This window comes from Dendrobates tinctorius, unplaced genomic scaffold (assembly GCF_039654945.1).
Source record: "Dendrobates tinctorius isolate UK_male_01 unplaced genomic scaffold, ASM3965494v1 ptg000157l, whole genome shotgun sequence".
Lineage (NCBI taxonomy): Eukaryota > Metazoa > Chordata > Amphibia > Anura > Dendrobatidae > Dendrobates > Dendrobates tinctorius.
In genome coordinates, this window is record NW_027361824.1 from 466,372 (window position 1) to 481,193 (window position 14,822).

General features: G+C 43.4%; 1 protein-coding gene across 1 annotated transcript in view; it reads right to left on the reverse strand.

Annotated features, from left to right (window-relative positions):
* Positions 1-261: 261 nt before the first annotated feature.
* Positions 262-14,822, reverse strand: part of LOC141051404 (ecto-ADP-ribosyltransferase 5-like) — a 29,082-nt gene continuing 14,521 nt past the window's right edge. The window contains exon 4 of the mRNA XM_073548347.1: positions 262-2,101. Coding sequence (XP_073404448.1) covers positions 2,013-2,101 — 89 coding nt within the window. The 3' untranslated portion in view covers positions 262-2,012. The remainder of the gene's footprint in view (positions 2,102-14,822) is intronic.

A 14,822-nucleotide genomic window follows, 5' to 3' on the forward strand; every position in this document is an offset into this window, starting at 1 on the left:
CTACATGCCTCAGAAAATTGAAATAAGAAATTTTTTTTCTACAAAGTTCTGATTTTTTCTAAGTCAATAAAATGATAAAAAATTATAAAAGTCTGGTGTCGCTGAGATCGCACCGACCTGCCAGGTCATCTCTACTGCACAATGGACGCTAAAACAAAAAAACAATGGCGGAATTGCATTTTTTTCACCACTTCTCCACTCTTGGTAGTTTATTTATTTATTTTTCAGTAATTTTTATGTTAAGGTGACGTCATTAAAAAGAACAAATAATCCATAAAAAAAAAAATATCAGCCCTCACAGTGATGTGGACGGAAAAATAAAAAAGTTAAGTTATTAAAAAAATTATTTTCCTCCTTTTTGGAAGAAAGAATAAAAAGTTAAAAAATGGAAATTGGACTTGCTCTTCAGGGGTTAACATGAGAAGAGGGGGAAGGTGTCAGACACATTCTGCCGGTCAGCCTTAGGCCTCATTCACACCTTTTTTCATGTGCAAGAAAAACTGAGGTAATTTTGGTCAGATCTATTTCTGAGGTTCATCAGTGATTTTGAGTTTATTCCGAAGTTCATCAGTGATTTTGGTCAGGGTTTCTTCCGAGGTTCATCAGTGATTTTGGTCACAACTTCTTCTGAGGTTCATCAGTGATTTTGGTCAGTTTCTTCCAAGATCCATCAGTAATTTTGGTCAGAGTTTCTTCTAAGGTTCATCAGTGACTTTGGTCAGAGTTTCTTCCGATGTTCATCAGTGATTTTGGTCAGAGCTTCTTCCGATGTTCATCAGTGATTTGTGTCAGAGTTTGTTCCAAGGTTCAACAGTGATTTTGGTCAGGGTTTCTTCTGCGGTTCATCAGTGATTTGTGTCAGAGTTTGTTCCAAGGCTCATCAGTGATTTTGGTCAGAGCTTCTTCCAATGTTCATCAGTGATTTTGGTCAGAGCTTCTTCCAAGGTTCATCAGTGATTTTGGTCAGAGCTTCTTCCGATGTTCATCAGTGATTTTGGTCAGAGCTTCTTCCGATGTTCATCAGTGATTTTGGTCAGAGCTTCTTCCGATGTTCATCAGTGATTTTGGTCAGAGCTTCTTCCGATGTTCATCAGTGATTTTGGTCAGAGCTTCTTCCGATGTTCATCAGTGATTTTGGTCAGAGCTTCTTCCGATGTTCATCAGTGATTTTGGTCAGAGCTTCTTCCGATGTTCATCAGTGATTTGTGTCAGAGTTTGTTCCAAGGTTCAACAGTGATTTTGGTCAGGGTTTCTTCTGCGGTTCATCAGTGATTTGTGTCAGAGTTTGTTCCAAGGCTCATCAGTGATTTTGGTCAGAGCTTCTTCCAAGGTTCATCAGTGATTTTGGTCAGAGCTTCTTCCAAGGTTCATCAGTGATTTTGGTCAGAGCTTCTTCCGATGTTCATCAGTGATTTTGGTCAGAGCTTCTTCCGATGTTCATCAGTGATTTTGGTCAGAGCTTCTTCCAAGGTTCATCAGTGATTTTGGTCAGAGCTTCTTCCGATGTTCATCAGTGATTTTGGTCAGAGCTTCTTCCGATGTTCATCAGTGATTTTGGTCAGAGCTTCTTCCGATGTTCATCAGTGATTTTGGTCAGAGCTTCTTCCGATGTTCATCAGTGATTTTGGTCAGAGCTTCTTCCGAGATTCATCAGTGATTTTGGTCAGGGTTTCTTCCGTGGTTCATCAGTAATTTTGGTCAGAGTTTCTTCCGAGGGTCATCAGTAATTTTGGTCAGGGTTTCTTCTGAGTTCCATCAGTTTTTCTTGATGCGAGAAAAAAAGAAAAGTTTTTCCACCTTTTCCTTTATAACAGTCTTTGAAATTTGGACCACCAGTTTCTTTGCTGACCCATAGACTTGCATTGATTATTTTGATCTGACACATCTTGCTGTTTCCAAAAGAGGCCTGAAGTTGTCAGCAAGGATTTGAAGAGCTCAGCTGAGAGATTTGTCAAATACATAAAGGGTTTTTAGCTGATATTTGCAGCTTCTAGGCACTTAGGGACCAGGCATCATGATATGAGCAAAAAATACAACAGGACGGTTAATTCACTGACAGATAGCAGAGGTCCTGACTTGTAGAAAGAGAAGAATCCTGGAGCTGCAGAGACATAAAGAGGGAGATAGGCATTAGGTCTTGATGAGGTTTACAGCTTCTGAATGCAAGCATTGAATGTTCATTCATTAACAGAGACAGATTATATACTGCACGCATAAAGTCATGGAGGTAGGTGCCCATGTGGCGCCCCCAGGAGCGTGATCGCCAAGGTGGCTTTGCCTTCCTCCAGGGGAGGGTAATGCCAGGCTTGGAGGCAATGACAGGTCTCTCTCGCAGTCAATCTATGCATGCAACACAGTTCCACTCCAGGCCAGCAGGGGGGACTCTGAACCGGGATTAAGGGAGGAGTGCTTTCTGAGGGCCAGGAGGAAGGAGTGGTCAGTTAGTCTGCGGAGGGTGAAGTGTGCAGACGTGTGGAAGGAGCGCTGAGATAGAGCTGAGAGGAAGAGCTCATCTCCCGTAAGAGCGCATGAACTGGAGCCTGGTCTCCACGGCTGTATGGACACTGATGGTCCTACAGCAGACACCAGAGGAGTAGAAGGCTGTAAATGCACTACTCCCATCTAAGACTTGAGGGCACAACAGCAACACGGATACTGAGCCGGGCCATTGGAGTGAGGAGTCCCTGGAAGAGGCTACAGTTGTCTGCCGTACAAGTAGAGTTCTTGAGAACATCTGACAGGAGGAACTTCAGTGTAACTCAGTACTGGAGATTCCTCAAGTAAGCGCTAGGAGGGAGACTGCACAGCCCATCTGCCGAGAGAGAATCCCTGAGTTGCTTCCAGGCTAGCCTGCTCCAATACCATCTGTAATCAGGACCCTGGACCACATTTATCAAGTAAAGGTACAGAAACTGCACCCCGCTGTGTCTTTGTCTGCTTCCTACCCTTTCGGCACTGCTACATCCCCGTGCCAACCACATCTACACTGCCCTGGGACTACAGCTTCACCTGTGGGGAACTTTTACATCTTTGCTGCACCATACCATCAGTCCCAGTGGATCAGCATGCAGCGTCTTAACATCTCACTTGCCGAACACCTCAGGTGGCGTCACGAACTATTCCATTAACTACATTCCACCATTTCCATTCCACCATTACTTGGGTGCCCAGGGCCACGGACCGGGTCACCGCTGCTGTGACACATCCCGCTGACAACGGCCCGGTACTGAGTACCCCACAGCCCTGGGAGGGCTATCCGGCCCAAAGCTTGGCACTCAGGGGAATGGTGTTGAAAAGAAAAAGTTCCAATTTATTGTGCATACACAGGTTTGAACTTTTTCGGTCTGAATTTAGACCTTCATCAGAAACTATGAAAATATACAGAAAAAGTGTATGTAAAAAAAATGACCAATACAGACAAGTTCAAAATAAAATAGTTATGAAAAGCATAAATCATGACTATTAGTGAGGAGCGAGCATGCTCGCCACTACACGGTATTCGCATGAGCACCTCACTGCTCGAGATGCTTGGAGCTCGCCGAGTATTTCCAGGGTTGCTCGGAGAGAGCGCTGCATGTTTGGCGTTCTTTAGAGAGCCAATGAACATGCAGGGATTGTCTGCCACACACTGTAATGCCACAGCCATGTTGGTTGTGGCATTACAGTGATTGGCTGGCCGCACAGCGTCATCAGGACAGTATCAGATCTGGCATTGCCATGCTCGTTCCAGTCAGCTCCGGAATCACTAATGTAGGGAGAGCTGCTGCCGAGATAGGGTCAGATTTGCTTGGTTCTTAGTGTAGGAATACCATATATTAAACACATATCCATCTCAACTAACAGTCCTTCTGAGGACTAATAAAGTTGCATAGATATCAATGCTAGGCAGGCAGTGTATGTGGCAGACTTCAGTGCATATAGCAAGAGGGGCCACTCCAGTTCTGTCTGCTGCTACTTATTACAGATACAGTATTTGAAGACATAGCCCCAGGTATCGGGGGCCAGGAATAATTTTTTTTTTTACAGGCCAGCTATTTCAAACTGTCGTTTGTCCATCACACGGATCAGAGATAAAAAGTGCGCTACAAATTCTGCCATTTCTGACCTCTCTTTAAATTTTGTTGCAGTGTGTTATTGAAGTTTTTGACACAAGTTTGCTCGTAAAAATAGTTACCTCCAGGCCAGCTATTTCAAACAGTGGTTTGTCAGTCACACTGATCACATAAAAGTGCGCTCCAAATTCAGCCATGTGTAGTTTATGTGGAAACTATTGTCCTGCATTTAAAATGGGCAAGGCGCATGACAAGGGACGAGGAACTGGACGTGATGATGATGTTGATGGTGCATGCAGAGGCCGTGGGCAAGCAGAAATTGTGTCACAGCAAACACCCACTTCTTCTCGCTCAACCTTCCTGTCCCAATTACTAAGGGACCGCAGCAGACCACTATTGAACCCAGAGCAGTGTCAAAAGGTTGGTGCTTGGATAGCGGATAATGCTTCCAGTCACTTTGCCACCAACACCACCCTGTCTTCCACACAGTCAAGTCTCAGTAGCCATGAGTCTGGAACGCATATTCCTCACCCTGATCTTCCTCCCACCATGCCGAGTTCCCGGACACAACTGATCCTACACTTGGACACTCCAAAGAGCTGTTCACTTTTCCATTTATAGATTCGGGCCTCTCGCCTGGTCCACTTGAAGCGGGGCAAGATGAGATTCCATGTAGCGATGCCCTAAAATTTCAGCAGCCACTGTCACATAAAGGCGGCAGTAGGAAAGTGTCACAAGAGGTGGACGATGATGAGACACAATTGCCAGAAAGTCAGGAGGAGGACCAGGGTGTGGAAGTGGAAGATGAGGTGGTGGATGATATAGTAACTGACCCAACTTAGCAGGAGGACATGCAGAGCGAGGACAGCAGCACACAGGGGGAGGAAGGCGTAGCGCCCTAACAGGCAGGAAGAAGCAGTGTAGTGTTCACAGACAGAAGGCGGGCAACCGTTCCCCGTAACACCATCACAACGGAAGTGCCAGTCCAACTGTTTGGTCTTCCTGAGTCTGGTTGTTTTTTAAAGACTCTGCCGATAACCCCAAACAGGACATTTGCACCACCTGCCAGACCAACATCAACAGGGGTAGCAAAACTACCAGCCTGACCCCCACCAGCATGATCAGGCACATGTAAGCAAAGCATGCGACTTTGTGGGCCGAACCCCATGGTCCAGGAACAGTGTCTGCGGGTGGCTTATATCATAGATATCATAGAATCGTAGAGTTGGAAGGGACCTCCTGGGCCATCTGGTCCAACCCCCTGCTCAAAGCAGGATTCGCTAAATCATCCCAGTCAGATGTCTGTCCAGCCTCTGTTTGAAGACTTCCATTGAAGGAGAACTCACAACTTCTCGTGGCAGCCTGTTCCACTCATTGATCACTCTAACTGTCAAAAAGTTTTTTCTAATATCTAATCTGTGTCTCCTCCCATTCAGTTTCATCCCATTGCTTCTAGTCTTTCCTTGTGCAAATGAGAATAAAGTTGATCCTTCTACAATGTGACAGCTAGTGTTGAGCATTCCGATACCGCAAGTATCGGGTATCGGCCGATACTTGCTGTATCGGAATTCCGATACCGACTTCCGATATTTTTTCAATATCGGAATTCGGCATCGGAATCGGAAGTTCAGTTGATTGACGGCCTGACGTCATCATGATGCGCGGTGTGTGCGCATCATGATGCGCCGTCATTTCGGGCCTTCCGGGGGTCTCTGCCGGCCTGCCGGGGGGCTGTGCCGGCCTGCCGGGGGGCTGTGTGGACTGCCCGGGGTCTCTGCCGGCCTGCCGGGGGGCTGTGCCGGCCTGCCGGGGGGCTGTGCACCCTGTGGGGGTCTGTACCGGCCTGCCGGGGGGCTGTGCCGGCCTGCCGGGGGGCTGTGCTGATGTCCGGGGGTCTGTGCAAGCATCGTCCGATGGGACTACAAGTCCCATCGGGCGATGCCTGCTACCATGACAGTGATTGACACATTAGCCAATGATGGGACAGTAGTAGTCCCATCATCCGGCTAATGTGTTAAATGTTAAAAAAAAAAAAAAAAAAAAAAAAAATACTACATACATACTACATGCTACATACATACTACATACATACTACATGCATGCTACATATATACTACATGCTACATACATACCACATACATACTACATGCATGCTACATATATACTACATGCATGCTACATACATACTACATATATACTACATGCATGCTACATACATACTACATGCTACATGCATGCTACATACATACTACATACATGCTACATATATACTACATACATACTACATATATACTACATACATACTACATATATACTACATGCATGCTACATATATACTACATACATACTACATATATACTACATACATGCTACATATATACTACATACATACTACATATATACTACATACATGCTACATACATACTACATACATACTACATATATACTACATGCATGCTACATATATACTACATGCTACATACATACCACATACATACTACATGCATGCTACATATATACTACATGCATGCTACATACATACTACATGCTACATGCATGCTACATACATACTACATACATGCTACATATATACTACATACATACTACATATATACTACATACATACCACATACATACTACATGCATGCTACATATATACTACATGCATGCTACATACATACTACATATATACTACATGCATGCTACATACATACTACATGCTACATGCATGCTACATACATACTACATGCTACATACATACCACATATATACTACATACATACAATACATTCATACAATACATACATAGACATACAGTACATATAACATAGAGTAACATACTTACCAATACTTGTCACATTGTTCCCCGAAGCCATTGTCGTCTACGGAATAAATATTAACATAACAAACCACAAAAATACTCACCCACGATCCGAAGCAGTCCACGAGTGTGTCCCACGACGATCTTGGGTAGAGAACTGCAGCATCAGATGATGCTGCCGTTCTCTACGGGCTGCAGGAATCCAATGACGGAAGGTAGGTATCCTTCTGCACTGTATTCCTCCGCCACTTAAAAAAAAAAAAGTCCCTAGTCTCACTTTATGCCATTGCTGTGTGGGAAATTCCCACACAGCAATGGCATAAAGTGAGACTAGGGACTTTTTTTTTTTTAAGTGGCGGAGGAATACAGTGCGGAAGGATACCTACCTTCCGTCATTGGATTCCTGCAGCCCGTAGAGAACGGCAGCATCAGCTGATGCTGCCGTTCTCTACCCAAGATCGTCGTGGGACACACTCGTGGACTGCTTCGGATCGTGGGTGAGTATTTTTGTGGTTTGTTATGTTAATATTTATTCCGTAGACGACAATGGCTTCGGGGAACAATGTGACAAGTATTGGTAAGTATGTTACTCTATGTTATATGTACTGTATGTCTATGTATGTATTGTATGAATGTATTGTATGTATGTAGTATATATGTGGTATGTATGTAGCATGTAGTATGTATGTAGCATGCATGTAGCATGTAGTATGTATGTAGCATGCATGTAGTATATATGTAGTATGTATGTAGCATGCATGTAGTATATATGTAGCATGCATGTAGTATGTATGTGGTATGTATGTAGTATATATGTAGTATGTATGTAGTATATATGTAGCATGTATGTAGTATGTATGTAGCATGCATGTAGCATGTAGTATGTATGTAGCATGCATGTAGTATATATGTAGTATGTATGTAGCATGCATGTAGTATATATGTAGTATGTATGTAGTATATATGTAGCATGTATGTAGTATATATGTAGCATGCATGTAGCATGTAGTATGTATGTAGCATGCATGTAGTATATATGTAGTATGTATGTAGCATGCATGTAGTATATATGTAGCATGCATGTAGTATATATGTAGTATGTATGTAGTATATATGTAGCATGTATGTAGTATGTATGTAGCATGCATGTAGCATGTAGTATGTATGTAGCATGCATGTAGCATGTAGTATGTATGTAGCATGCATGTAGTATATATGTAGTATGTATCATGTAGTATGTATGTAGCATGCATGTAGTATATATGTAGCATGCATGTAGTATATATGTAGTATGTATGTTGCATGTAGTATGAATGTAGCATGTATGTAGTATGTAGTATGAATGTAGCATGTATGTAGTATGTAGTATGAATGTAGCATGTAATTTTTTTTTTTTTTTTTTTTTTACATTTAACACATTAGCCGGATGATGGGACTACTACTGTCCCATCATTGGCTAATGTGTCAATCACTGTCATGGTAGCAGGCATCGCCAGATGGGACTTGTAGTCCCATCGGACGATGCCTGCACAGACCCCCGGAGCCTGCACAGACCACCGGCAGGCCGGCACAGCCCCCCGGCAGGCCGGCACAGCCCCCCGGCAGGCCGGCACAGCCCCCCGGAGCCTGCACAGACCACCGGCAGGCCGGCACAGACCACCGGAGCCTGCACAGACCCCCTGGCAGGCCGGCACAGCCCCCCGGCAGGCCGGCACAGCCCCCCGGCAGGCCGGCACAGCCCCCCGGAGCCTGCACAGACCACCGGCAGGCCGGCACAGACCACCGGAGCCTGCACAGACCCCCTGGCAGGCCGGCACAGCCCCCCGAAAGGCCCGTACAGACCCCAGAGAGGCTGTACAAGGGCAGGAAAGGGTTTTTCTTATTCCGATACCGGAAGTCCCATAGACTTGAATGGGACTTCCGGTATCGGAATCGGCGATACCGATACTTTTTTTAAAGATCGGCCGATACCATCCAATACGATACTTTGAAGTATCGGATGGTATCGCTCAACTCTAGTGACAGCCCTTTAGATATTTGTAGACAGCTATTAAGTCTCCTCTCAGTCTTCTCTTTTGCAAACTAAACATTCCCAAATCCTGCAACCTTTCCTCATAAGACAGGGTTTGCAGACCGGTCACCATTCTGGTCGCTCTTTTCTGAACTTGCTCCAGTTTGTTGATGTCTTTTTTAAAATGTGGTGCCCAAAACTGGACACAATATTCCAGATGAGGTCTGACCAAAGAGGAGTAGAGGGAAATAATGACTTCACGTGATCTAGACTGTATGCTTCTGTTAATACATCCTAGAATTGCATTTGCCTTTTTTGCTGCTGCATCACACTGTTGACTCATATTCAGTCTGTGATCTATTAGTATACCCAAGTCTTTTTCACATGTGCTGTCACTTAGCCCTATTCCTCCCATTCTATATATGCTTTTTTCATTTTTATTGCCCAGATGTAGTACTTTGCATTTCTCCCTGTTAAAAACCATTCTGTTAGTTGCTGCCCACTTCTCCAGTTTATTTAAATCTTTTTGAATCCTCTCTCTCTCTTCTCTAGTATTAGCTATCCCTCCTAGCTTTGTGTCATCAGCAAATTTAATCAGTTTACCCTCAATTCCTTCATCTAAATCGTTGATAAAGATGTTGAACAATACAGGGCCCAGGACAGAGCCATGTGGTACCCCACTTGAGACATTCTTCTAACTGGATGTGCAGCCATTTACGACCACTCTTTGGGTCCGATCACTAAGCCAGTTATGAATCCACCTAACAGTTGCCTTGTCCATTCCATACTTAGTCATTTTTTCAATAAGGATTGTATGAGAGACTTTGTCAAATGCTTTGCTGAAGTCAAGATATACTATATCTACAGCATTTCCTTGATCCACCCAATCAGTGATACCGTCATAGAAGGAAATTAAGTTAGTCTGACATGACTTATTAGTTACAAACACATGCTGACTCTGTTTAATCACTTCATTCTTATCCAGGTATTGACATACATGTTGTTTAATAATTTGTTCAAAGATCTTTCCTGGTATAGAAGTCAGACTCACCGGCCTATAGTTGCCTGGGTTCACCTTCTTCCCCTTTTTGAAGATAGGAACAACATTTGCTCTTCTCCAGTCTTCTGGCACTTCTCCTGTTCTCCAAGAATTTTCAAAGATTATGGAGAGGGGTTCAAAAATTTCTTCTGCTATCTCCTTCAGTACTCTGGGGTGTAATTCATCTGGACCTGGAGACTTGAATTCATTTAGGTTAGCTAAGTGTTTCCTCACTATCTTTCTGTTTATAGATATCCTGGATTCTTCTATTCCCTTAATAGGACAGTGAATAACAGTTGGTGTTACATTTCCTTTCTGAGAGAAAACAGATGCAAAATAGGAATTTAAAAGTTCAGCCTTCTCAACAGCCTGTCTTACCATTTCATCATTTTCATCCTGTAAAAATCCTATAGCATCTTTGACTTTTCTTTTACTTTTGACATATCCCCAAAATCCTTTATTATTGCTTTTGACATCTCTTGCAAGCCTCAATTCATTGTCAGCTTTAGATAATCTGATTTGTGCCCTGCAGGTTCTGCAGACAGCATTATATTCTTCTTTAGATATGCCTCCCTCTTTCCATTTTATAAACATTTTTTTCTTCCTTTTTAGCATGTGCTTAAGTTCTGTGTTCACTAGAGTTGAGCGATACCGTCCGATACTTCAAAGTATCGGATCGGAATGGATCGGCCGATCTTTAAAAAAAGTATCGGTATCGCCGATTCCGATACCGGAAGTCCCATTCAAGTCTATGGGACTTCCGGTATCGGAATAAGAAAAACCCTGTTTTTGCCTTGTACAGCCTCTCTGGGGTCTGTACGGGCCTTTCGGGGGGCTGTGCCGGCCTGCCAGGGGGTCTGTGCAGGCTCCGGTGGTCTGTGCCGGCCTGCCAGGGGGATGTGCCGGCCTGCCGGTGGTCTGTGCAGGCTCCGGGGGGGCTGTGCCGGCCTGCTGGGGGGCTGTGCCGGCCTGCCGGTGGTCTGTGCAGGCTTCGGGGGTCTGTGCAGGCATCGTCCGATGGGACTACAAGTCCCATCGTGCGATGCCTGCTACCATGACAGTGATTGACACATTAGCCAATGATGGGACAGTAGTAGTCCCATCATCCGGCTAATGTGTTAAATGTTAAAAAAAAAAAATACTACATACATACTACATGCATACTACATGCATGCTACATACATACTACATGCTACATACATACTACATGTATGCTACATACATACTACATGCTACATACATACTACATATATACTACATGCATGCTACATACATACTACATGCTACATACATACTACATATATACTACATACATACTACATACATGCTACATACATGCTACATACATACTGCATGCTACATACATACTACATACATACTACATGCATGCTACATGCATGCTACATACATACTGCATGCTACATACATACTACATACATACTACATACATACTACATGCATGCTACATGCATGCTACATACATACTACATACATACTACATGCATGCTACATACATACTACATGCATGCTACATGCATGCTACATACATACTACATGCTACATACATACCACATACATACTACATACATACTACATGCTACATACATACTACATATATACTACATGCATGCTACATACATACTACATGCTACATACATACCACATACATACTACATACATGCTACATGCTACATACATACTACATATATACTACATGCATGCTACATACATACTACATATATACTACATGCATGCTACATACATACTGCATGCTACATGCATGCTACATACATACTACATGCTACATACATACCACATATATACTACATACATACAATACATTCATACAATACATACATAGACATACAGTACATATAACATAGAGTAACATACTTACCAATACTTGTCACATTGTTCCCCGAAGCCATTGTCTTTTCCGGAATAAATATTAACATAACAAACCACAAAAATACTCACCCACGATCCGAAGCAGTTCACGAGTGTGTCCCACGACGATCTTGGGTAGAGAACTGCAGCATCAGCTGTTGCTGCCGTTCTCTACGGGCTGCAGGAATCCAATGACGGAAGGTAGGTATCCTTCCGCACTGTATTCCTCCGCCACTTAAAAAAAAAAAGTCCCTAGTCTCACTTTATGCCATTGCTGTGTGGGAATTTCCCACGCAGCAATGGCAAAAAGTGAGACTAGGGACTTTTTTTTTTTAAGTGGCGGAGGAATACAGTGCGGAAGGATACCTACCTTCCGTCATTGGATTCCTGCAGCCCGTAGAGAACGGCAGCATCATCTGATGCTGCAGTTCTCTACCCAAGATCGTCGTGGGACACACTCGTGGACTGCTTCGGATCGTGGGTGAGTATTTTTGTGGTTTGTTATGTTAATATTTATTCCGGAAAAGACAATGGCTTCGGGGAACAATGTGACAAGTATTGGTAAGTATGTTACTCTATGTTATATGTACTGTATGTCTATGTATGTATTGTATGAATGTATTGTATGTATGTAGTATATATGTGGTATGTATGTAGCATGTAGTATGTATGTAGTATGTATGTAGCATGCATGTAGCATGCAGTATGTATGTAGCATGCATGTAGTATATATGTAGTATGTATGTAGCATGCATGTAGTATATATGTAGTATGTATGTAGCATGTAGCATGTATGTGGTATGTATGTAGCATGTAGTATGTATGTAGCATGCATGTAGTATATATGTAGTATGTATGTAGCATGTAGTATGTATGTAGTATGTATGTAGTATGTATGTGGTATGTATGTAGCATGTAGTATGTATGTAGCATGCATGTAGCATGCATGTAGTATGTATGTAGCATGCATGTAGTATATATGTAGTATGTATGTAGCATGTAGTATGTATGTAGTATGTATGTAGTATGTATGTGGTATGTATGTAGTATGTATGTGGTATGTATGTAGCATGCATGTAGTATGTATGTAGCATGCATGTAGTATGTATGTATGTAGTATGTATGTAGCATGCATGTAGTATGTATGTAGTATGTATGTAGTATGTATGTAGCATGCAGTATGTATGTAGCATGTATGTAGCATGTATGTAGTATATATGTAGTATGTATGTAGCATGTAGTATGTATGTAGCATGTAGTATGTATGTAGCATGCATGTAGTATGTATGTAGCATGTAGTATGTATGTAGCATGCATGTAGTATATATGTAGTATGTATGTAGCATGCATGTAGTATGTATGTAGCATGCATGTAGTATGTATGTAGCATGCATGTAGTATGTATGTAGTATGTATGTAGTATTTTTTTTTTTTTTTTTTTAACATTTAACACATTAGCCGGATGATGGGACTACTACTGTCCCATCATTGGCTAATGTGTCAATCACTGTCATGGTAGCAGGCATCGCCAGATGGGACTTGTAGTCCCATCGGACGATGCTTGCACAGACCCCCGGACATCAGCACAGCCCCCCGGGAGGCCGGCACAGCCCCCCGGCAGGCCGGTACAGACCCCCACAGGGTGCACAGACCACCAACAGGCCGGCACAGCCCCCCGGCAGGCCGGTACAGACCCCCACAGGGTGCACAGACCACCGGCAGGCCGGCACAGCCCCCCGGAAGGCCGGTACAGACCCCCACAGGGTGCACAGACCACCGGCAGGCCGGCACAGCCCCCCGGCAGGCCGGTACAGACCCCGGGCAGTCCACACAGCCCCCCGGCAGGCCGGCAGAGACCCCCGGAAGGCCCGAAATGACGGCGCATCATGATGCGCACACACCGCGCATCATGATGACGTCAGGCTGTCAATCAACTTTGAACTTCCGATTCCGATGCCGAATTCCGATATTGAAAAAATATCGGAAGTCGGTATCGGAATTCCGATACAGCAAGTATCGGCCGATACCCGATACTTGCGGTATCGGAATGCTCAACACTAGTGTTCACCCATCCTGGTTTCCTTAAATGCTTCCTATTTTTCCCTCTTTTCGGAATTGTTAACAACTGTGCTTTGAGAATTTCATTTTTCAAGATTTCCCATCCTTCCTGGACATTTTTGTCTTTAAGGATATCCAGCCATTGGATCCCTCCAATTATCTTTCTGAATGCCTTAAAATCTGCCTTTCTGAAATCTAACCTTGACGTCTGAGTCTTCACAGGTCTTCCTCCTCTAGTTATCCAAAATTCTAAAATAGCATGGTCGCTCCTTCCTAGGGTCCCAGCCACTTTTACCTCCTCAACCATTTCCTCCCTGTTTATAAGGATTAGATCCAAGGTAGCAGTTCCCCTTGTTTTCTCCCCTACCTTTTGGAAGATAAAGTTGTCAGCAAGAGAGGATAAGAATTTCCTTGACCTGTTAGTTTTGCCTGAGAGAGATTCCCAACAAATGTCTGGATAGTTGAAATCTCCCATGACAACTATGTCATATTTTTTGGAGAACTTGGCCATTTGATGCATAAAGAGTTCATCCATATCTTCAGCTTGCACAGGCGGCCTGTAGTAAATGCCTACAATGGTGTCCTTTCCATTGTTCTGTCCTTGTATTCTTACCCAAACAGTTTCCACAGAACTCCCAGTCTCTGAAGCTTCAATCTCTGTGCAGATATACGCGTTTCTAACATACAATGCGACACCCCCTCCTCGTTTATCAAGTCTGTTTCTTGCAAATAAGTTGTATCCTTCTAGTCTTGTATTCCAATCATGTGTATTGTCCCACCAAGTTTCAGTGATTCCAATGACATCATATTTCTTTTCCTGTGTTAGTAGTTCCAATTCTCCTTGTTTGTTGCCCATGCTTTGTGCATTAGTATAGAAACATTTTAGTTTGTGATTGGTTTCTCTTTCTCCAATATTTTTATTAATTAGATTCTTTCGTCTTTGTTCTTCCTTTC